The sequence below is a fragment of the Lithohypha guttulata genome (genome assembly GCF_036872675.1).
Source record: "Lithohypha guttulata strain CCFEE 5908 chromosome Unknown scaffold_9, whole genome shotgun sequence".
NCBI lineage: Eukaryota > Fungi > Ascomycota > Eurotiomycetes > Chaetothyriales > Trichomeriaceae > Lithohypha > Lithohypha guttulata.
In genome coordinates, this window is record NW_027042758.1 from 17,391 (window position 1) to 36,413 (window position 19,023).

The window sequence follows — 19,023 nt, forward strand, 5'->3', positions numbered from 1 at the left end:
TCGTGTTCAATCGATGACAGCCATCGGACGGGTCAAGTATTACAACATTTCGTATCATTGTCAGCAAGAGGTCTTCGACCACGATCTGGATTTCAGCCAGCCGAGTTGTCGTGGACCTTGTGTGGCAGAATTGAAACGACCTGGTCATCAGAAGCCTGAAACTGCCCGCAGTAGGATCACATCTTACCTCTATATGAGCTTCTAGCTCGTACTAAATTTTGACACTCGTTGCTTCGACGCTTGCCTGACTGTTTGCACCAGTTGTGACCTTCCTGTTGATCAATACAGCGACTTACGAAAGCGGCCACTATGGACATTCAGACCAATTTGTTCATCAACAACGAGGTAGGCTGTTCTTCGGACGTGATAACTTGCCTAACGTGTCCAGTATCTGGCGTCCTCATCCGGCGAGACCCTGACCATCGTTAACCCAAAAGACGATAGCCTAGTCACAGACAAAGTACAAGTTGCGAACGAGCAAGATGTCGACAAGGCAGTAGCCGCTGCGAGAGCAGCCTTTCCGGCGTGGAGACGTACACCAAGTGTCAAGCGATCTGCTATCATGCTCAAATACGCCGATCTGATCGACCAGCACATCGATAAGATTGCTCACCTAGAATCAATCGCCATGGGTCAGCCTATTGCAATCGCGAAGGTTATGATCAGTGTTCAGATAGCAACTTTCCGGTATTATGCCGGTCTTACTGACAAATTACCGGGTGAAACGTATCCTGAGAACGGTGAGGGGCTCATCAAACTCATCAACTACGAGCCACTTGGCGTTTGTGCAGGCATTTCAGCCTGGAACGGCACACAAGTTTTTGTCGGCTGGAAGGTAAGATACACGGCATGCTTTAGATACAGCTAACATGCCCAGATTGCTCCTGCAGTAGCTGCTGGCAATACTTTCGTCTTTAAGTCTTCAGAGAAAAGTCCCTTAGCTGTGCTCTACCTGGGACAATTGTTTAAAGAAGCAGGATTTCCTCCTGGCGTGGTCAATTTAGTATCTGGCGGAGGAAAGACAGGCTCGCTGTTGGCAGCTCATATGGACATTGACAAGATCTCCTTTACTGGATCTGCTAATTCAGGTCGACTGGTTCAAGTTGCAGCTGCAAAGAGTAATCTGAAACATGTCTCGCTCGAGCTGGGCGGCAAATCACCTGCTATCATCTTCAATGATGCAGACATTGGCAATGCTGTCGTTCACAACTCGCATGGTTTCCTGGTCAACAGTGGTCAAGTCTGTTTCGCTGGCTCGAGGATATTGGTGCAGCATGACGTCGCTCCGAAGTTCATTGAAGCACTACGGGTGGCTTATCTTCAGATGAGCGATAAGATGGACGATCCGGCTCTAGATGGCACAGTCTTCGGGCCCCTTGCCGACAGAGCCCAGTTCGAGCGTGTCATGGGTTACCTAGAAGGAGCCAAGCAAGATGGTATTGAAGTCCTAACTGGCGGTACACGTAAAGGGGACCACGGCCAATTTGTCGAGCCAACTATCCTTATGAACCCGGATGTCAACAACAGAGTCTACACAGAGGAAATCTTTGGTCCAGTCGTCGCTGTCAAGACCTTCCAGACGGAGGAAGAAGCTATCAAGCTGGCCAATAACACTACTTATGGTTTGGGAGGTGAGTTCAATCTGAGTGCGCTGAAATTCTCAATCTAACCAAGCAAAAAGCCACTATCTACACCAACGACATCACAAGAGCAATGCGGGTACAGGCAGAACTTCAAGCAGGAACCGTCTCGATCAATTCGGCATTTTGGGTCGCTCCTGAGACTCCTTTTGGTGGTTGGAAACAAAGTGGCTATGGTAGGGAAGGAGGTCTGGAGGGCATCAAAGCGTTCTTGCAGCCGAAGACTGTCCATATCAATATGAACATGCCAAGGCATTGAGTGAGCGGGGACTGGAACACCGCGAAAAAGGGTTGGTCAAGAGAGTATCAGTATTGTGTATTGGGTGTGAGTACAACAACCACGTTCCACGACATCATTTGCTTTTTCGTGGTGATATGCGAATCGCCATATCTGTTTCAACAGTCTTGCTGTGACTGCAAAGCTCGTTACATTGATGTGTTATCAAATCCAAATCCTTCGATAGTCGCCGGTATTTTCGCAATTCCATCAATCTTCAACAACACAGCCTCGAAGGACTACGACCATGTAACCAAGAATGAGTCTCCGATCCCCGAACCTCCACCCCTCAAATCCATGCCAAGAGCAAAACCCCACCGCCACTACCACTTGATCGATGCTATACGCCCGCCTATTCCTTCTTCACACCCAAGGTCAAATTACATTAGGAAACAAAAAGAAAAAAGATGCAAAAACAATCAACAGCGAGGATTCGCTGGTTGTCTCCAACCCAACTACTAACTCGTCGGCGCCTGGCTTAAGTACGGGTGATCGAACGGGAACCCCTGTTTTCCAAACCCTATGGTCGATTGCGGAAAACAATTGTGGTTGTGGCGTATAGGTAGTCTGTCATTCACGAGTCGAAGGAAGGAGTCAGTATGAGTGGAGTAATGGATTGAGGATGATAGGATAGGAGAAGTTTGGCAAGAACAGAGGCGTCGTCTTTCTTCAGACTGATGACCCTAAAAGATAATTGGTTGGTAATAATGAATTTGGTAGAAATACCTTGGTGCTACGATCGGGGCATCTGCTAATGAAGTTATTGTATCAACACTCAGAAGATCTCGTCACTGATACTCCAATCGTGATTCTGTCTCCTCTTCCAGTAATCGCCATTGAACTGCCAGTATGACTCCCCAGTAACAGGATGCTTTTGCTGCGAGAAGAACTTCGGCTTCCACTCCTCGCCTGCGGCTTCGCGCATGCGTCTTGCAGCTCTTTGCTTCTCTTCAACACGATTCTTCTCCTCTGCTGCCTTGTCATATTGACCATCTTCCATTGCGCGTTGGTCTGGTCGTAGACGTGAGTCTGTAGGTGCGAGCCAGGTTTTTAGGGTTGGGTTGTCGTCGTTGAATGTGACTGCGAAGGGCGTCAAGTTGAATGGAATACCAGCTGGACGTTCACCGGCTTGCCAGAGAAGAATGGCTTGATTAGCACCTGCTTTGGTTTTGCCCTCGCCAATAGCTTCGTCTTCAAAACCTTCGGTGATCCGAGCGTATATTTTGTCGTTCCAGCGACCGCCGATTGACCACTTGGTTACTCCACTCTTGTCCGTGACTTTACCAACGACGTGGTAGGCCGAACTCTCTCGCCAGCCTCGGGCTCTGAAGTCGAGAAGGCAGGCTTCGCCAGTCATCCAATTCTTGATTTGCATGGGACCGTAGTTGTCTACTGTAGGATTGCCAGTAATGATGCCGATAACAGTAGTCGTAACTTTCTTCCAAGTGTAGAGCTCTTCTTTTCCATCTTGCAACCTCAGTTTTAGGAACCAAGTACCTAGTGGATTGGCATCGAAGGACTTTCCTTGAAACTTGGTCTTGACAGCACTCTCACCATAGTACTCCCATCGAGCACTCTCAGCATACGCAGCACCAACAGGAGGATGGTGGCTGACCTGTTCGATGAAGAAGCGGTAGCCTTTGTCTGGTCGTACATATTCGAAAGTCTCTCCCAGAAGCGGGTTGAATGGTTTTGCAACACGACCGATCGTGCTGGCATACTCGGATGCGGCGAAGCCTGCAACATAAGCCAATCTTTCGAGCGAGTTGGTGCGATCAGCTGCAATGTCGAGTAAATCAGCATACTCCATATCTTCCGCAACACGATATAGGAGTGAGGTGGGTTCATTGAAAGACACGGGCAGAGTCATCTTAGTCATGTCCTTGCCAATCATAGATTTCAGAATACCCCATAGTGATATTTTCGGTCTGTTATCAGCATCAAGCTTGAGTCTCTTTCTCACACCGGCCTCGTATCCTTTGTATGATGGTTCAATCTCTCTCTGTTTGGTAGTTCTAGGATCGAGCTTCTCGTCGACAACGCTATCCATAGGATTGACCTCGACAGCCTTGGGAGCCTCGATTGGAGGTGGAGACATGAGCTCTGGTGAGACCACTTCTATTTCTCCAGCGTCGATGGCGTCAAAGAACTCGTCGTCATCGCCAGATTCGGAGTCGCTGACGTTTGTGTATTGTGCAATCACTGACTTGCGTCTGCCACCAGGTCGGAAGGTGGAAGATCTCCTGCGACTGAATTGGTTGATCTCCTGTCGAGCATCCGCGAATGAGACAGCTTGAGATTCTGCCGGCAAAGCTTGAGGCTCGTCCTGTAGTTCTGCTGCGACACCAGGCTGCCCCTCAAGGGCTTCCTTGAGAGCACGCTTTGTCCTCTTACGTTTGTCTTCTGAAACTGCAATGGATTTCTTGAGGTCTTCGTGCTCATAGGCAATAGCAGCCATACTTTCCTCCCACATCTTTCTTGCATCAGCATCTCGTTCTAACCTGTATTGCCAATGGGCTTCCCTGTCCTTTGCGATCTTCAAGAGGTCTGCGACAAGGGAATTGAGACTCGAAACTGCTGTTTCGTAGGTATTAAATGCTGACACCACGTCTGGATCCGAGATCAGAGTATCGGGCTTTAGGGTCTGACGTGAGTTGAGAGCACCTGCGACTCTACCAAGGAGATCTAATTGCAACTTTGCAGATTGTGCGGTGATGGCGAAGGAGTCTCTAGCTTCTTGACCAGGGCGTTGGTGACCTTCATAGCTGCTCGCACCGTCACCATCGTAGTCCTCTTCACCTTCAGCCGTGGCCGTGGCATGTGTGGCGATGCGTTGCAAATCGTCGCCTGCGTCACTGAGGTTGTCGTAAGCTGGGGCATCAGCCCCTTCCTTCGACCTGAAGCTGACTCTGGATGAGGATGCAGGTACAGCAAGAGCGATCTGAGGTTGCCTGCTACGGATACTCTCTGTATCGGTATCCAACGTTTTTCTTTCCTCCTTAGCCTCGTCTTTAGTATATTGAATGGCATTGTTCAGTGCCCAGAACCACCTCTTGGCTTCGACCACGTGGTTTGCCTTTAGGTGGTACTTGACAGAAGACTTTCCCTGAATCTCAAATCGGGTCTTGTCTTGTGCATCCATGTGTAAAGTAGCGATTCGCATGTTAATAGCTCCGCGACAAGCAGAACCAGCATCGTCCTGATGCTTGTAATAGCTCAGGACTCCATCTTCAAGCACGAACCACCTCAACTTGTAACCACCAGTATAGTTTGTCCATTTCTTGAGATAGCCCTTCATTTCACGAGAATCTTTGCTCGACTCTTTATCCTGCAGGGCACTCGGACTGCTGCCGAGGATGGCCTTCTCCTGTACACCTCTTTGCGCAGCGGCAGCAGCCGGAGACTTCTTGAGGATGGCTTTAGTTCTCTCATCTTTCGTGACATCTTGTGGTAGCTTGCCCTTCCTGTCTCGCCTGAACGGGTCTGCGCCGTGCAGTAATAGGAGTTGAGCCAGCTGTAGATCCTTGTTCCGAGCAGCTTCGTGCAGAAGTGTGCCACCACTGGCAATTGTGTCCCGATCGGTCGCGAGCTCGAGTGCGTTGACGTCTAGGCTAGCCTCAGTTCGTGTATCGGTCAGGATTCGTTCCAGTTCTTTGTAGTTCTGCTTCCGAACCGCGTCATGCATTTGCTTGACCCTTGACTCGATGAACAAAGATCTGAAAAGCTGCAGCTGACTGAAGATCTCCGGTGTCCGTGCCAAATCCAGAGGAATCTTGCCAGTTCTGTTGCTGATCGCGTCGTTGATGCCTTTTTGTTCTAGTAATTTATTGACCACTGAAGCTCTTCCCAACTGCGCAGCCAAATGAAGAGGTGTATTGCCATCACGATCCTGGGCATTTACGTCCAATTCTTTTGTTTCGTCGATTACCCTGTCCACAACCTGAGGCTCGGCACATTGTATGGCTAAATGTAGGATGGTTGTTCCCGGGACAGGTTGCGGATTCGAGGAGGAAGGAGAAGAATCCTGTATGGCTTTCGCGACGGTCGCTGAATCTTTGCTTCTGAGCGCTTCGTAGACTTTGAATGTCCGCACGGAATCTTCTATAGAAGGAGTGGTACTGAGACCTGCGGATATAGGCTTTTGGCTCTCAAAGGCGGCTTGCTGGTCGCTGCTGCGATCGACCGGACTGCTCGAGGCCATAGTGATATTAGTGGAGGTAGGAGTTAATCTGTGTGATTCGTAGGCAGTAGAGTCTGTAGGCGAATCGATGTCAGAAGCACTATCCTTGGAGGGGCTACTGCCACGTAACGCGCCGAGCAAGCGTGACGACTTGGATCGCTTGTGGCTGTTGGCTCGGTTTTCCATGGTTCAGATAGTAGAAAGGATTATTAATACTACACGACCTTCATAACGACAGGAAGTAACAGCCTAGAAGAATACAACATGAAAGTCCAAAATGCCTTTCCCCGCTATAGAGCTACAGAATAGTATGGAGTGACGGCTCAATAGACTAGTCAGTGGTAGCAACTTTCAACGTTCAGGTGGTCGTTGCTAATGCTGCACAATGACGAACAGTAAACGATGACTTCAACCTGAAGAGGCGCAATGTGGGGGTCGTCGCAAACAAAGCCACACCAACCTTATGGATGAATTATATGCCTGTATATTATACTACCACCGACCACACGTTAGAATGCTCGAATTCACCACTACTCGAGTTCCGGGAAGGATAAAGACGTGCGAAGTCATACTACTCAAGTACGCAGAAATGATTAATTGAGCAAGATTTGAGTTTTGTGACTGCCTGCACAGTGTATAATCGCGGCCGATTACGGCCATGTAAGCACTAAGGAGGATGTCACGAGTGCGTTTGTTCTATCTTCAACCGTTGAGTTGCTTTCACTGCGCCGTTTCTATTCACTAACACCGGCCATACGCTGTAAACAGATCCTCGACCGGCGGTATAGCGCGATTCTGAAGTCTTGGCACATTTGGGGAGCGGTCAAAATTTTGGGTCGAGCGACTCGAGACTCGATTCTTTTTTCCTTTCTTTCGGAAAAGGATTCGATCTCACGCAGCTCATAGCTTTGTTCTGTAATATTTACATCGCTACCTGTGTCACCTTTCTCCCGCAAAGTTTTACTTTGTCTCGACCATGCCTATCCTTAATGGCGACGCTGGCGGTTCAGCCGCTCCATTACTTGGTGCTGGTCAACCTCCAATGGACTACACCAAGGCTCTCGAGATCCTTGAGCAGGACTACGAGGCCAAAGATGGCCTCAGTGTCTATGATCTGCTGGACTCGAAGAAGCACGGTGCTCTAACTTACAATGACTTCCTCGTTCTGCCGGGCTACATTGGTAAGCGATCCTGTTCTTGAAGTTGTGGCTACAGGTGTATTAATCGTCTACAGGATTTGCGGCATCTGCTGTCACACTCGACTCTCCTGTAACGAAACGTATCTCTTTGAAAACTCCGCTTTTGTCTTCACCTATGGACACCGTGACCGAGGACAAGATGGCTATACATATGGCCCTACTTGGAGGTTTGGGTATCATCCATCACAACTGCTCAGCCGATGAGCAAGCAGATATGGTCAGGAAAGTCAAGAGATACGAAAACGGGTTCATCTCAGATCCTGTCGTGCTTTCTCCAGATACGACGGTTGGTGAAGCACAAGAGCTGAAGGAGCAATGGGGTTTTGGCGGTTTCCCAGTCACAGGTAAGCACTCACATTCTTTGCAGTATCTGCTTCAAATGATGCTTAACACAATTTACCCTTTTAAACTTTCGTTCATCCGCAGCATGAACTTGCTATGGGGACATTCATGGAGATTTCTGTCTGATGCGCAACCTCACACTGTTCGCCTTACTTGTCACCATATATGAAGCATTGTCTGACTTGGTATCGTGCACAGAAACCGGCAAACTCAAATCGAAACTGATTGGTATCATCACAACTCGAGATATCCAGTTTCACCGGAACTCCGCCAGCAAAGTGACCGAGGTCATGTCCTCCGACTTGGTCACTGCACCACAAGGCACAACTCTCGAGGAAGCCAACGAAGTCCTCAGAAAGTCGAAGAAAGGAAAGCTACCAATTGTCGACGCTGAAGGCAATCTAGTCTCCCTCCTTTCTCGATCCGATTTGATGAAGAATCTACATTATCCTCTAGCCTCGAAACTCCCTCACTCCAAACAGCTGATTGCGGCGGCTGCAATTGGAACAAGACCAGACGATAAGAACAGATTGCAAAAGTTGGTGGATGCTGGCCTCGATATCGTTGTACTTGACAGCAGTCAAGGTAACAGTATGTTCCAGATCGAGATGATCAAATTCATAAAAGCCACATATCCTGCTATCGATGTTATTGGCGGAAACGTTGTGACTCGAGAGCAGGCAGCAGCTCTGATTGCTGCAGGTGTTGATGGTTTGAGAATTGGTATGGGAAGCGGAAGCGCTTGCATCACGCAGGAAGTCATGGCGGTCGGACGACCACAGGCTACTGCTGTCTTCAACGTTTCCTCCTTTGCTGCCAAATTCGGTGTACCATGCATTGCCGATGGTGGTATTCAAAACGTTGGCCACATCGTGAAAGGCCTTGCGATGGGTGCCTCCACCGTCATGATGGGTGGTCTGCTCGCAGGCACAACAGAATCTCCTGGTGAATACTTTGTCAGCAGTGAAGGCAAGCTCGTCAAAGCCTACCGAGGCATGGGCTCAATCGCTGCTATGGAAGACAAACGAGCAGGTGGTGGCTCAGCCAAGAACGCAAAGGCTGCCAGCGCCGGTACTGCACGCTACTTCTCAGAAACTGCTAGTGTTCTTGTTGCACAAGGTGTAAGTGGTTCAGTGGCCGATCGTGGTTCTGTTACGAAGTTCGTCCCATACCTTCTCGCTGGTCTGCAGCACTCATTGCAAGACATGGGCGAGACCAGTTTGAAGAATCTGAGACAGAATGTTAGGCAAAGCAAGATTCGCTTCGAGCTAAGAACTGTCAGTGCTATGGCTGAAGGCAATGTTCATGGCCTGCACAGCTACGACAAGAAGCTCTACTCGTGAGGTGGGAATACCTGCGATGAATATGATACCCCGTGATGAGCGAGATGAGTCTATGATTGGTGTTTGATTGGAGTTGTTGGGGGTCAGTCTTTGCATCTAGCAATCACTTGGAAAACAGGCTAGCCATCTAAAGGCGTAGAAAATGACACAATTCATCAAGCTCTTTCTATCCGAACCCGTGCTTGAGTTTCCCACGCGTCTCCGTGTTGCAGCTCGTTTCCTCGTGCAGCTTTTGCCGCTTCGTTCGAAAGCCTTGAGCTCAAAGCTCGCAAGCTTTAATATTGTTTGTGAATACAGCTGTCTCTTGTGTATTTCTGTGCGATATCTACCTCCCTTCCACCACTAGCCTATCTTTGACACTCGATCTCGAAACATGAGTTGATGCCTCCAGCCTGCTGGTGAGCCACGATCACTTCCTGTGGGATTTGGATTTCCACCAAATGTTGTCGGTCGAACTCATCCTGCTTGTTCGAGGTATCGGGTACTGCCGGCGAGAAGCTCATCGAATCGCAAAACTTGGAGTTGGCATAGACTTTTCCAAAAGCGAGGTTCTTTGAAGCACGCAACATCGCGGTTGTACGGTACTCGAGTTGAGGCTCGGGCATAAGTGGATTATCTAGAAAACCAAGGATCCTAACTTGTAAATTCTCACGCATTGTCACTACCGACTCTCTAAATTTCCATCTCGCTATCGGTCCTTTCAATGTAGTGCGCACGACCACACGAGTGCTGTCAATACACTCTCCGTCCTGCTCTGATACATGAGGCATCGAGTGAGGCCGTGGTGAGAGTGCGAGACTCTTGTCGGTCATTCTGGCTCGCTTTCATGGCTCATCGGATGTTCTTGTGTGCCTCTACAAGACTAGAGGCTCGAAGAGTTGAAGACTGCCAGTAAACTAGAACGCCACCCAGGGAAGCTGGAAAGAAGCCCACGATTTTCAGCTGCTGTTGCTTGAAACCCAACTTAGGGCACGTCATTCGGACCATCACCGCTGATTCTTCGACATGGCGCCAAGGAATCTGGTACTTGAAAGTTCCGGTGCAATCGAGTATACACCTTGCCTACATATCACGAAGCACAGCTTAGGAGGCTTCACGCATAGCAATGAACGACACGGTACAAGCTAAACGCAACAGATGACGATACATCGCGTGGAAGAACCGAGTCTCACATATTGCCAAGTCTTCTTGAGCTCTCTCCGCAACCGACATCGGCCAGGAGTACTGCACCTGGTAATGAATAAATAGGAGAGCACGATTGGCAGTCGTCTTCTAAACAGATAATCTTTGTACAACAGGAGGTGGCTTCTAGACACTTTGTATATTGAGTGTGCTAATATTAACACACTGTTGCATAATCGAACCTCACAGCGAAGTCGAGCGCCAAGCCACTCACACTTATCCACGATTGTCGATATAGGTTGCGAGTCTTCATTGGTCTGGTCGGGTATTACCATCGCGAACACTCCGAGGCTGTTGAAAGTCTTCTCAGGCGATCACACACCGACACCACTTATCTATCATCGAGAGTCATTACTTACCTTGGCTCACGAAACACAGCACATTCCAGTCATCACAATGTCCAAGTCGGAGAAGGCAACATACTCGCATGGCCACCATGCCAGTGTGATCTCAACACACGCTCGCCGCACAGCCGCCAACAGTGCTGGCTTTCTCCTACCCCATATTCAACCACACTACAAAATCCTTGATCTGGGCTGTGGACCTGGTACTATAACAGCTGACCTCGCAGCACTAGTACCGCAAGGTTCGGTACTAGGTGTCGATTCTGTTGATGGCATATTGTCCCAGGCACGAAGCCTGACTGAAAGCCGCGGACTAAGTAATCTAACTTACCAAACTGGCGATGCCAACAACCTCACCTTTTCCGATGGCGAGTTTGACATCGTCTTCTGCCATCAACTACTACAACACGTCAAAGATCCAATCGGTGTTCTTCACGAGATGAAGCGCGTTTGCAAGAAAGGCGGCCTAGTCGCAGCTCGCGAGGCGGATTATGCCTCTTTCATCTGGCAGCCTCGTACGCCAGAGCTCGACACTTGGGGCTCCATCTACCAGAAAGTTGCGCGTGCTAATGGCGGAGAGCCAAATGCAGGTCGCTTCATGCCGCAATGGGCTAGAGAAGCTGGTTGGGCACCGGAGCAGGTGACTGTCAGCTGGAATAGCTGGTGTTTCACTGGCCAAGGAGCGACGGACTGGGCACTGAGTTGGAAGGATAGGTCAGTGCACAGCGATTTCGCGAAGAGCGCTGTCAAACTTGGGTTTAGTGACCAGGCTGGATTGGAGCGAACCAGTGCAGCGTGGAAGGCGTGGGCTGATGGTGAAATCGATGGGTGTGAGGATAAAATCTTCGTCGTTGGGAACGGTGAGATCCTCTGTCGGTGCTGAGCGAGATGCCTATAGTGGTGCTTTACAACAGTGATTGAGTCTGGAAGCCACATCAAACGTCAGTCGTGCCCACGCAAATACGAGGCAGGATATCCGAACGTGACATGAACTAACGCTTCGCCGTACTCAAAGAGTTTCTTCATCCTTGCCACGAAGCGCTATTTCTCATATGAATACCTGATGCCAGTGCGACAACCAAACCAACACCTGCAATGAGTGGGACCAGCCTCTTCTTCAACCTAGCCACTGTAGCCTCCGTTCCCTTATCCAACCACGCTCTCGGAAAGATATGTGGAAAAGGTTCCTGCTCAGGCACATCCACACCAAGAATATCACAAAGCGGCCTCCAACCATCCTTGACATTGAAGTAAAACAGCTGCTCTGAAGGCACCACCCTCTTCACATACTCAGCGTGTGCCTCGTATAATCCTTCATGATTCTCCATTGGCCACCACGGTCTATGGCCTTCCAGCCCAACAGCTTGCGGCACACGATCCCAGAACTTGGCGGAGAAGACACAGAATCGACGCAGTTGTGAGAAAGGGTCCAACCACGTCCACGCGTAGATTTGATGAATACTTCGCCATAACGTGCTGTAGCTTGCCCACCAGCTATCGTAGTCGCGTGTCGTAACAATGACTTTTGCGGATGGGTACAGCTCGAGAAGTTCTTCGACGAAGTAGCAGCCTGGTTGGTCGCTGGTGGCGATGTGGTCGCGTGTTAGTGTAGCGAGAGTGTTGAGGACAAAGGTGCGGTCTTCAGTTGTATCTGTTGGACAATGTTGAGCGAGATCGAGAAGCTTCCTTTGTGTTTGGTAAGTGCCTGTGTAGGATGCTGCTCCGCCATCGAAGACTGAGCCTTTGAGAAGGATTTCGAGAGCACGAGTCATGGAGGTTGTGCCGGTGCGTGGGAGGCCGGCCAGGATTACTTCCACTGAGCCTGAGGTGGGAGCGGTCTTTCTGGACTCAGTCATACTTTACCTTGTTGATGTACTGTGAGGCAGTGAAGGATTTCTAGCCTCGAGGTCGGTGGTTTGAATCAAGCCTGTACATAACGAAAGCATTACATCGTTGACGTAACTACTTTCTGGTGTTTTGAGAGGATACTGCTCGTTTCTCAAATAGCCTGCTTGCAACCAAACCTGGAACACGCCCTGAAGCCGTTCATATCAGGCAATTGTCCTGGTGTACTTGTGGTCGTTGTCGCAAAGAAGGCATTGTGTTTACGCAGCTCATCCAGGCAGTCAATTTTGACTGAATTTATTCAACCCACCAATAAATCAGATAGAAAGCTGCCGGTGTCTCTGACTCTCTGTCTTGCTACAGTCGGCAAAACGAAACGACTATACTGTCAGTACTCTATCTGGTGGCCGTCAATTAGAAACAGCTATTCATCGTTCACAAAGTGAACAGATTGTAGCATCTAAAAGGACGTCTATGAGCATGAACGGGCGAGTCACGAACGTCGCTACAGGCAGAGGCCATCAGAAGCTGTCGCTGTCCATGTTGCAACATATCGCCTGCTGAGAGCTCATCAGCCGACTGGAAAAGCAAAGATTCGGACTGCAGAATTCGAAACAATTATCGTTTTCATACTGACCAGCAGGCTCTTTACCACTGATAGTGCTGACTTAGCTGCGATAATGCATAGAAACTGATTACTCATCATGGAGGAATGGGACCATCGCTAATCTGGAGCTCCTACAGCGCATCAGAAGCTGTCGGACGCGTCCGGAGTTTGCTCCAGAAACGTGCTGCTGTAACTAGCATGTGCCAGTCTGCCACAGGAACAGGAAAGTTTCAATGTCCTGATGTCCAGTTCTATAGCATTTGCTTTTGCTGTCCGTACGGGAATGAAAAGCGCCCCGCCATAGAAAGAGGAAGACTGTACAATGGTTGTTGCAACGGTTGGCTCGGAAGTAGGTGAACTGCCAGTGCTCGGCCATGTCATTCATACTTTAAGCTTTCTTGGGGCTCGAAAGCTAAAAGTTAGACAGCTGAGTCAGCTGCGAACGAGGATTGGTGGGCGTCATTCTTGCTCCGGCAGCGACGAAAGGCGAGGATTCGTTGGGAAAGAGTGACAAAGATGGCAGTCGCGGCTCACTGTTGCATGCATCCTTAGGAGCTGACCATGTCGCCTTCGCACACGACTCGCTATCATGCTTTGTTTTACACTGATAGAGATATACGTGGTGGCAACCTCTTAGCTTAGTGGCATCATACTACTTCCATCACCATCCACATAATAAACTGTATTGCAGCTACAGCGACACGATTCTAGTCTACTGACAGGTAACCCACGACGACCAGAATAGTTATTTCAACTGGTGCAGTCATCGACTGCTATATGAAACCATGTCGTACAATCCTCAGACTGCGAGAGACACGAGCAAATGGGATCCCGTAGACAGAGAAACGGTAGAAGCAGAGAGACAAGCCTCGAAAGCCTGGTCCCATCCACACATATCGCGAGATCTCCATACAGAACCAGCTCATCCAATCCAACGACAAGCCACGAGGCATTCGGATTCGTCGGACGACTCCGACGATGAATCATCCTCACCCAGCGAAGGCATGAGCAGGATCGCAACGGCTGCGAGTGCTGGTAGGACCGAGACCCGAGCCGCGAGAACGAAGACACATCCTCTCGAAGATCATCGCATAGAAACCCATCGTCTACAACACGTCGCAACCGTCGGTACCACAGGCACGAAAGAGTATGGGAAACCATTACCCAACTTTGGCGGCGGTAAACAGTATCCTCCAGATCTACCGCCCTATGAAGACTATGTGGTCGAGTTTGACGGTCCGGACGATCCATTGCATCCGCAGAACTGGCCTTTCAAGAAAAAGCTGAACATAGCAATGGTATTGGCATATACTGCTCTAAGCTCTACTTTCACCTCGTCTCTATTCTCCGCCTCGACACAAGCCTTCGCTGTATACTGGGGCATCAGTGTCGAAGTGGCCACACTAGGCACATCGCTGTATGTGCTCGGCTACGCCTTTGGTCCTCTATGCTGGGGCCCGTTATCGGAGTTGAGAGGTCGCAAACTGCCTATTGTGATCGGCATGTTTGGATTCACTGTTTTCAACTTTGGTACCGCGACAGCTTTCAACCTACAGACCTTTTTCATTTGCAGGTTTTTCACTGGTGTCTTTGGCTCAGCTCCTCTTTCCATTGTTGCAGCAGCTTTCTCTGACATGTTCGACAATACACAACGAGGTCCTGCTATCGTACTATTCTCAGCCACTGTATTCCTGGGCCCCATGCTAGCACCTTTCATTGGTGGGTTTGTCCAAATGTCTGGAGTTGGTTGGAGATGGAACGTCTATATTCCTGCTCTCATGGGCGTCCTATCCGTCGTGCTGAATGTCTTCTTCCTGGTTGAGTCCTACCCTCCAGTTGTGTTGGTCGGAAAGGCATCAGAGCTACGCCGAAGAACGAAGAATTGGGGCATTCATGCAAAGCAGGAAGAAGTCGAAGTCGACCTCGGCGAATTGGTCACCAAGAATTTGAGTCGACCATTGCGTCTGCTCTTTACAGAGCCTGTCGTACTCCTTTTGACTATTTATATGTCCTTCATTTACGGTCTCCTATACCTCTTCTTGACTGCTTATCCACTTGTCTTCCAAGGAGTGCACGGCATGAATCCTGGAGTAGGTGGTCTACCATTCTTTGGCATTATGGTTGGTATCTTCCTCGTCGCAGCATACATCATCTACGATTCCAGGAACTACAACAAGAAGCTAGAGGCGAATGGTGGCATTCCAATCCCAGAGTGGCGTCTTCCACCAGTCATAGCTGGAGGTGTTCTGTTCTCTCTCGGCTTGTTCTGGTTTGGCTGGACTGGCTATACAAGGTCTATTCATTGGATCGTGCCAACCCTCTCTGGTCTGTTTACGGGTTTCGGTCTACTTGCAATCTTCATCTGCTGTTTCAACTATCTGGTCGACAGCTACTTGATGTTTGCGGCTTCCGTCATTGCAGCCAATACCTTTCTTAGATCGATTGCCGCGGCTGGCTTTCCACTTTTTGCTCGGCAGATGTTCAATGGACTAGGCATACAGTACGCAGGAACACTACTTGGCGCCTTTTCTGCTTTTTTGGTTCCTATTCCAGTTCTCTTCTACCTATACGGTCGCAAACTGCGAGAGAAATCGAAATTCGCTCCGACAATGAAGAGGAAGCCTACCGAGGCAGAGACTAGCGGAAGCGATGATGACAACGATGATAGTCATTCCATGGTAGCCCTAGCCGCGACTCGCAGCCGAGCACATGCTGAACCAAGCACAACACGACAGAGAACAAATGCTAGCTCTGGCACTCAACCACGAGACATTGAGAAGGAGGCGGAGGCACCTAATGGTACAACAGCCGTGCCCACAAGTAGTGGGCCAACACTGGATGGGAAGAAAACGGAGTAGCACTGTCGTTCTTTTCCTGGTGGATGTCCCATCAGTCCGAGATTTGCATTATGCAAAAGTGTTGTTGGCGAGGCGTTAAGGAGAAAGAGTATTCGTGATTGGTGGGTCGAGGAAAACCTCAATGAGATGAAGGACATTAAGCTAGGAGTATCGGAGCTTGATCTAGCGAAGTGATGCAGTATCTACTTATTCTTAATATAGCCACACTGCCAGGTAGTGTTGCACAGAGTGAATTGATATTTCATTCACAAGCAGAGCATTTTGGATACAAGCATAATAAGCACTCTAAAATTATCAGCAGGATACCATTGCTGACACCTGTTAAAGCATCTCCACTCCTTCCATCACACAAGACCACATCTCTACCCATTATCCTTGTAGCAAACACCCTATCTCCCTAACCTCGCTTCTCGGCTCTTGCCCGAACTCTCGGAACCACGATTGCCTCTCATTGGTTATATTGATCCGTGCTTCTGAGATCACACCGGGTTGACCTGGACAAAGAAGACCTTGGAATTGGTGGACCAGCGGCTCTTCCCGAATCGTGGACACGTAGAGGTGATGGTGTGTTTTAGGGCAGGGAGTTGAGTAGGTGAGGTGAAGAAGGTAACTCAGACGAAGGGAAGAGTTGAGATAGGATGAGAGGGGAGAGAATGGAGTGGAAAGGACAGAGTGAGGAAGGCTCGGAGGAGAGTGGAAGAAATGATAAGAGACGATAGAAGATGTGTGTGAGAGAGTGGGAGAGAACAACAGGAATGTCCGACAAGATTGAGCATGAATGTGTAGAACGCGATAGAACATCTCATTTTTAAGGTATATAAAACATCTTGTAAAGAACAATTACGATTCGGGTCTGCACATGAAGATTAACCATAATCGTCGTAAGTCATGCTGACTGAACCCCCCATTGCATCGTCGCTGGACTGATGAATGAAACCAAAAAGAAAAAGAGCATGCTTAAGAACGCCTGACCCTGCGTACTCGTTCACTTGCATGTCGCTTCCATCAAAAAAATGCCCAAACGCAGTTGAACCCATGGCTTGACGTAGCGCCAGCTTCAGTAATCAACCATTACCCTTTCAGGCGTGCTACAGTCAATTCACAGCATTTACTGTCCTAGCTTGAGAAACTGTCCCTTTGCAACCTGACTGACGACATCACCAGGTAGTGATTCGGCACTGGCGGAAGAGCTTGATCGTCGAGTCTTCTCGACGACGTCGAGGTCAAGTGACTTCTCTGCCAGTGACTGTGGTGTGCTGGTGGTGTCGGCATCTTTTGCCTCGTCAACAAGGACGGCATTCTCATGAAGAGTTGGGTTGAGAGGGAGAAACTTGAATGACGAGGAGGCAGACATCTTGTAGTGAACTGTGTGGGAGATGGTGATTGATTGTGTGAGGTTATGTAAGCGATTTTCACTTGATGAGCTGGACAAAGAGTTTCGGCTTTGTGATCCAAAGAACTGGCGTTTATGAGTAGAATACGTGGTGGGTGTAGAGATGATGTAGTGCTGAGGTTCCTTAAGGTTTTGAAAAAGGTTGTGAGAGGAGGTCTGAGGTCACAGCTTTTCTGTATTGCAGTGGTCCGAACTTCGAGGTGAAGATGTAACGAAGAGCTCGAGGCATTAGCTTGTTTTATATTCCAACCCTTTCAAGGAGGGTGCTGACAATGAATATGCACGGAAGCGAAGCGATGTATGACGCCGGTAATTCTCACTTCTTTGTCCTCAAAATTCGAAGCCTTCTGTCCGAACGTTGGCAAGGACGGGTACAGATGGAAAGCCGAGGCCTAGTTTCTGTAGATCCAAAGTCCTGATTGGCCAGCCTTTATTCTGAGTTGTTCGAGAATCCGTTTCAGGCAATGCTGGTGACAGGTCGCGTGGTGTACGTCAGTACGTCTTTGCTCGATCAGCTGCCAGGTCAGATTGCTCGATTCACTTTTCTGAGCTGTGACGTGAGGAATGGAAGAGCTTGTTTCAAGACTGAATTGCGTACTTGTGGCCATGATTTGCGAACAAAATCCATTGGATACACCGTTTCTTCAGCTGGCAGCGACGTTCTCGACGTCCTGCATGTGGAGCACGCTCATGGCGGCAGAACCCGTTCCAGGCGGATAGGCAGTCAGTTATAGCTATCCGCCCGTTCAGCGTCAATGTATTGTATGTGCCAAACAACTTATCGTTGATGGCACGCAGGGTATAAGTCCATTCTGATTGGCTTCATAGCGGCCAGCAGCCGTGTTGAAGCGATAGACTTCAAGCTGCGTTCCTGGCTCGTGCCTTTTGTGCCTTCTGCACCTTTCGTGCCCTGCGTCTTGTCGAAGATTTGGAGTCCGCATTGGAAAGGCTGTTTACACCATTGGATCACCATTGATCGTACCCGCAATCTCTCGATCGTCGAAGCCACACGTATGCGTGTGAGCAATTCGAGACATCTCTGGTCGGTCGAGATCGTTGAAAGCCATGATTGCTGGGAGCAGGTGCGCCCGGCTAGGTGGCTTCCATTTCCGGAAGAGTAAGGACTGTTTTCAGAGGGCAGGTTCGCCGGGTGTGCGCAAAATCGAAGACGCGTCTGCGCGATTCTCCATGCAGCACGTTTGTTTCCAGCAAACATTGCTTGCAGTCTATTCCATATAGCACAGAAAAGGCAAGCAGCCTTTGACAGCGATCGATGACAGCTGTCAAAATCGTGGAGAGACCATTCTGTGTAATAGATAAAGCTTGACCTGAAGATTGATGCATGTTACGTTTCACAAAACCAGGGAAGGCGGCATGAAGCGCACGTCCCTTCCATGCTAACCAAACCTGGATATAATACGCTCTATCAACTCAGCCAACGATATAGGGATGTCTCCTGTGGCAACCATTCATCAGGCTACGACAGAGCAATATTTTTCTTTGTCCAAAGAGCTGCAACAACTGTCGAAATCCCCCAATCGGCAAATCGTCACGCCGTGGTAGGCGATAGACTCGTGTTCCATTACAGCCTGCCACGCTCGATCCTGCTTTCAACTCGCGGACTCATCGACAACAAGGAAGGACGTCCATGAACAATGCCACAACGTCCAGCGTTGGTGGTTCTTGTCCTCTATTCGCATTTCCTCCTATAGGTCGAAACCATGATTTAGAACGCCACCTGGAGCTGAGAGCCACCCATGCTCACGCATAAGCGCCCTTGTTCATTCAATCAAACGACAAACCACGCATTCGC

The 19,023-nt window shown here is 49.3% G+C and overlaps 7 protein-coding genes across 7 annotated transcripts; 4 read left to right on the forward strand and 3 right to left on the reverse strand.

Moving 5' to 3' along the window:
- Positions 1–309: 309 nt before the first annotated feature.
- LTR64_008356 (uncharacterized protein) lies at positions 310–1,899 on the forward strand (the record flags this gene model as incomplete). The annotated part of the gene is made up of 4 exons (XM_064902671.1): positions 310–345; positions 389–835; positions 878–1,631; positions 1,682–1,899. 4 exons carry the CDS (start codon positions 310–312, stop codon positions 1,897–1,899), a joined length of 1,455 nt encoding a protein of 484 aa, XP_064750810.1.
- A 793-nt stretch (positions 1,900–2,692) lies between these two features.
- Positions 2,693–6,283, reverse strand: LTR64_008357 (uncharacterized protein; the record flags this gene model as incomplete). The annotated part of the gene is made up of 1 exon (XM_064902672.1): positions 2,693–6,283. The coding sequence occupies one exon, from the start codon at positions 6,281–6,283 to the stop codon at positions 2,693–2,695; it is 3,591 nt and encodes a 1,196-aa protein (XP_064750811.1).
- Positions 6,284–7,073: 790 nt separating this feature from the next.
- IMD1 (inosine-5'-monophosphate dehydrogenase) lies at positions 7,074–8,981 on the forward strand (the record flags this gene model as incomplete). Its single annotated transcript, XM_064902673.1, has 3 exons — positions 7,074–7,278; positions 7,332–7,640; positions 7,837–8,981. 3 exons carry the CDS (start codon positions 7,074–7,076, stop codon positions 8,979–8,981), a joined length of 1,659 nt encoding a protein of 552 aa, XP_064750812.1.
- A 347-nt stretch (positions 8,982–9,328) lies between these two features.
- On the reverse strand, positions 9,329–9,793 carry LTR64_008359 (uncharacterized protein; the record flags this gene model as incomplete). Its single annotated transcript, XM_064902674.1, has 2 exons — positions 9,329–9,597; positions 9,634–9,793. 2 exons carry the CDS (start codon positions 9,791–9,793, stop codon positions 9,329–9,331), a joined length of 429 nt encoding a protein of 142 aa, XP_064750813.1.
- Positions 9,794–10,559: 766 nt separating this feature from the next.
- On the forward strand, positions 10,560–11,390 carry LTR64_008360 (uncharacterized protein; the record flags this gene model as incomplete). The annotated part of the gene is made up of 1 exon (XM_064902675.1): positions 10,560–11,390. One exon carries the CDS (start codon positions 10,560–10,562, stop codon positions 11,388–11,390), a length of 831 nt encoding a protein of 276 aa, XP_064750814.1.
- Positions 11,391–11,529: 139 nt separating this feature from the next.
- LTR64_008361 (uncharacterized protein) lies at positions 11,530–12,363 on the reverse strand (the record flags this gene model as incomplete). Its single annotated transcript, XM_064902676.1, has 1 exon — positions 11,530–12,363. One exon carries the CDS (start codon positions 12,361–12,363, stop codon positions 11,530–11,532), a length of 834 nt encoding a protein of 277 aa, XP_064750815.1.
- A 1,381-nt stretch (positions 12,364–13,744) lies between these two features.
- On the forward strand, positions 13,745–15,817 carry LTR64_008362 (uncharacterized protein; the record flags this gene model as incomplete). Its single annotated transcript, XM_064902677.1, has 1 exon — positions 13,745–15,817. One exon carries the CDS (start codon positions 13,745–13,747, stop codon positions 15,815–15,817), a length of 2,073 nt encoding a protein of 690 aa, XP_064750816.1.
- Between the last annotated feature and the right edge of the window lie 3,206 nt (positions 15,818–19,023).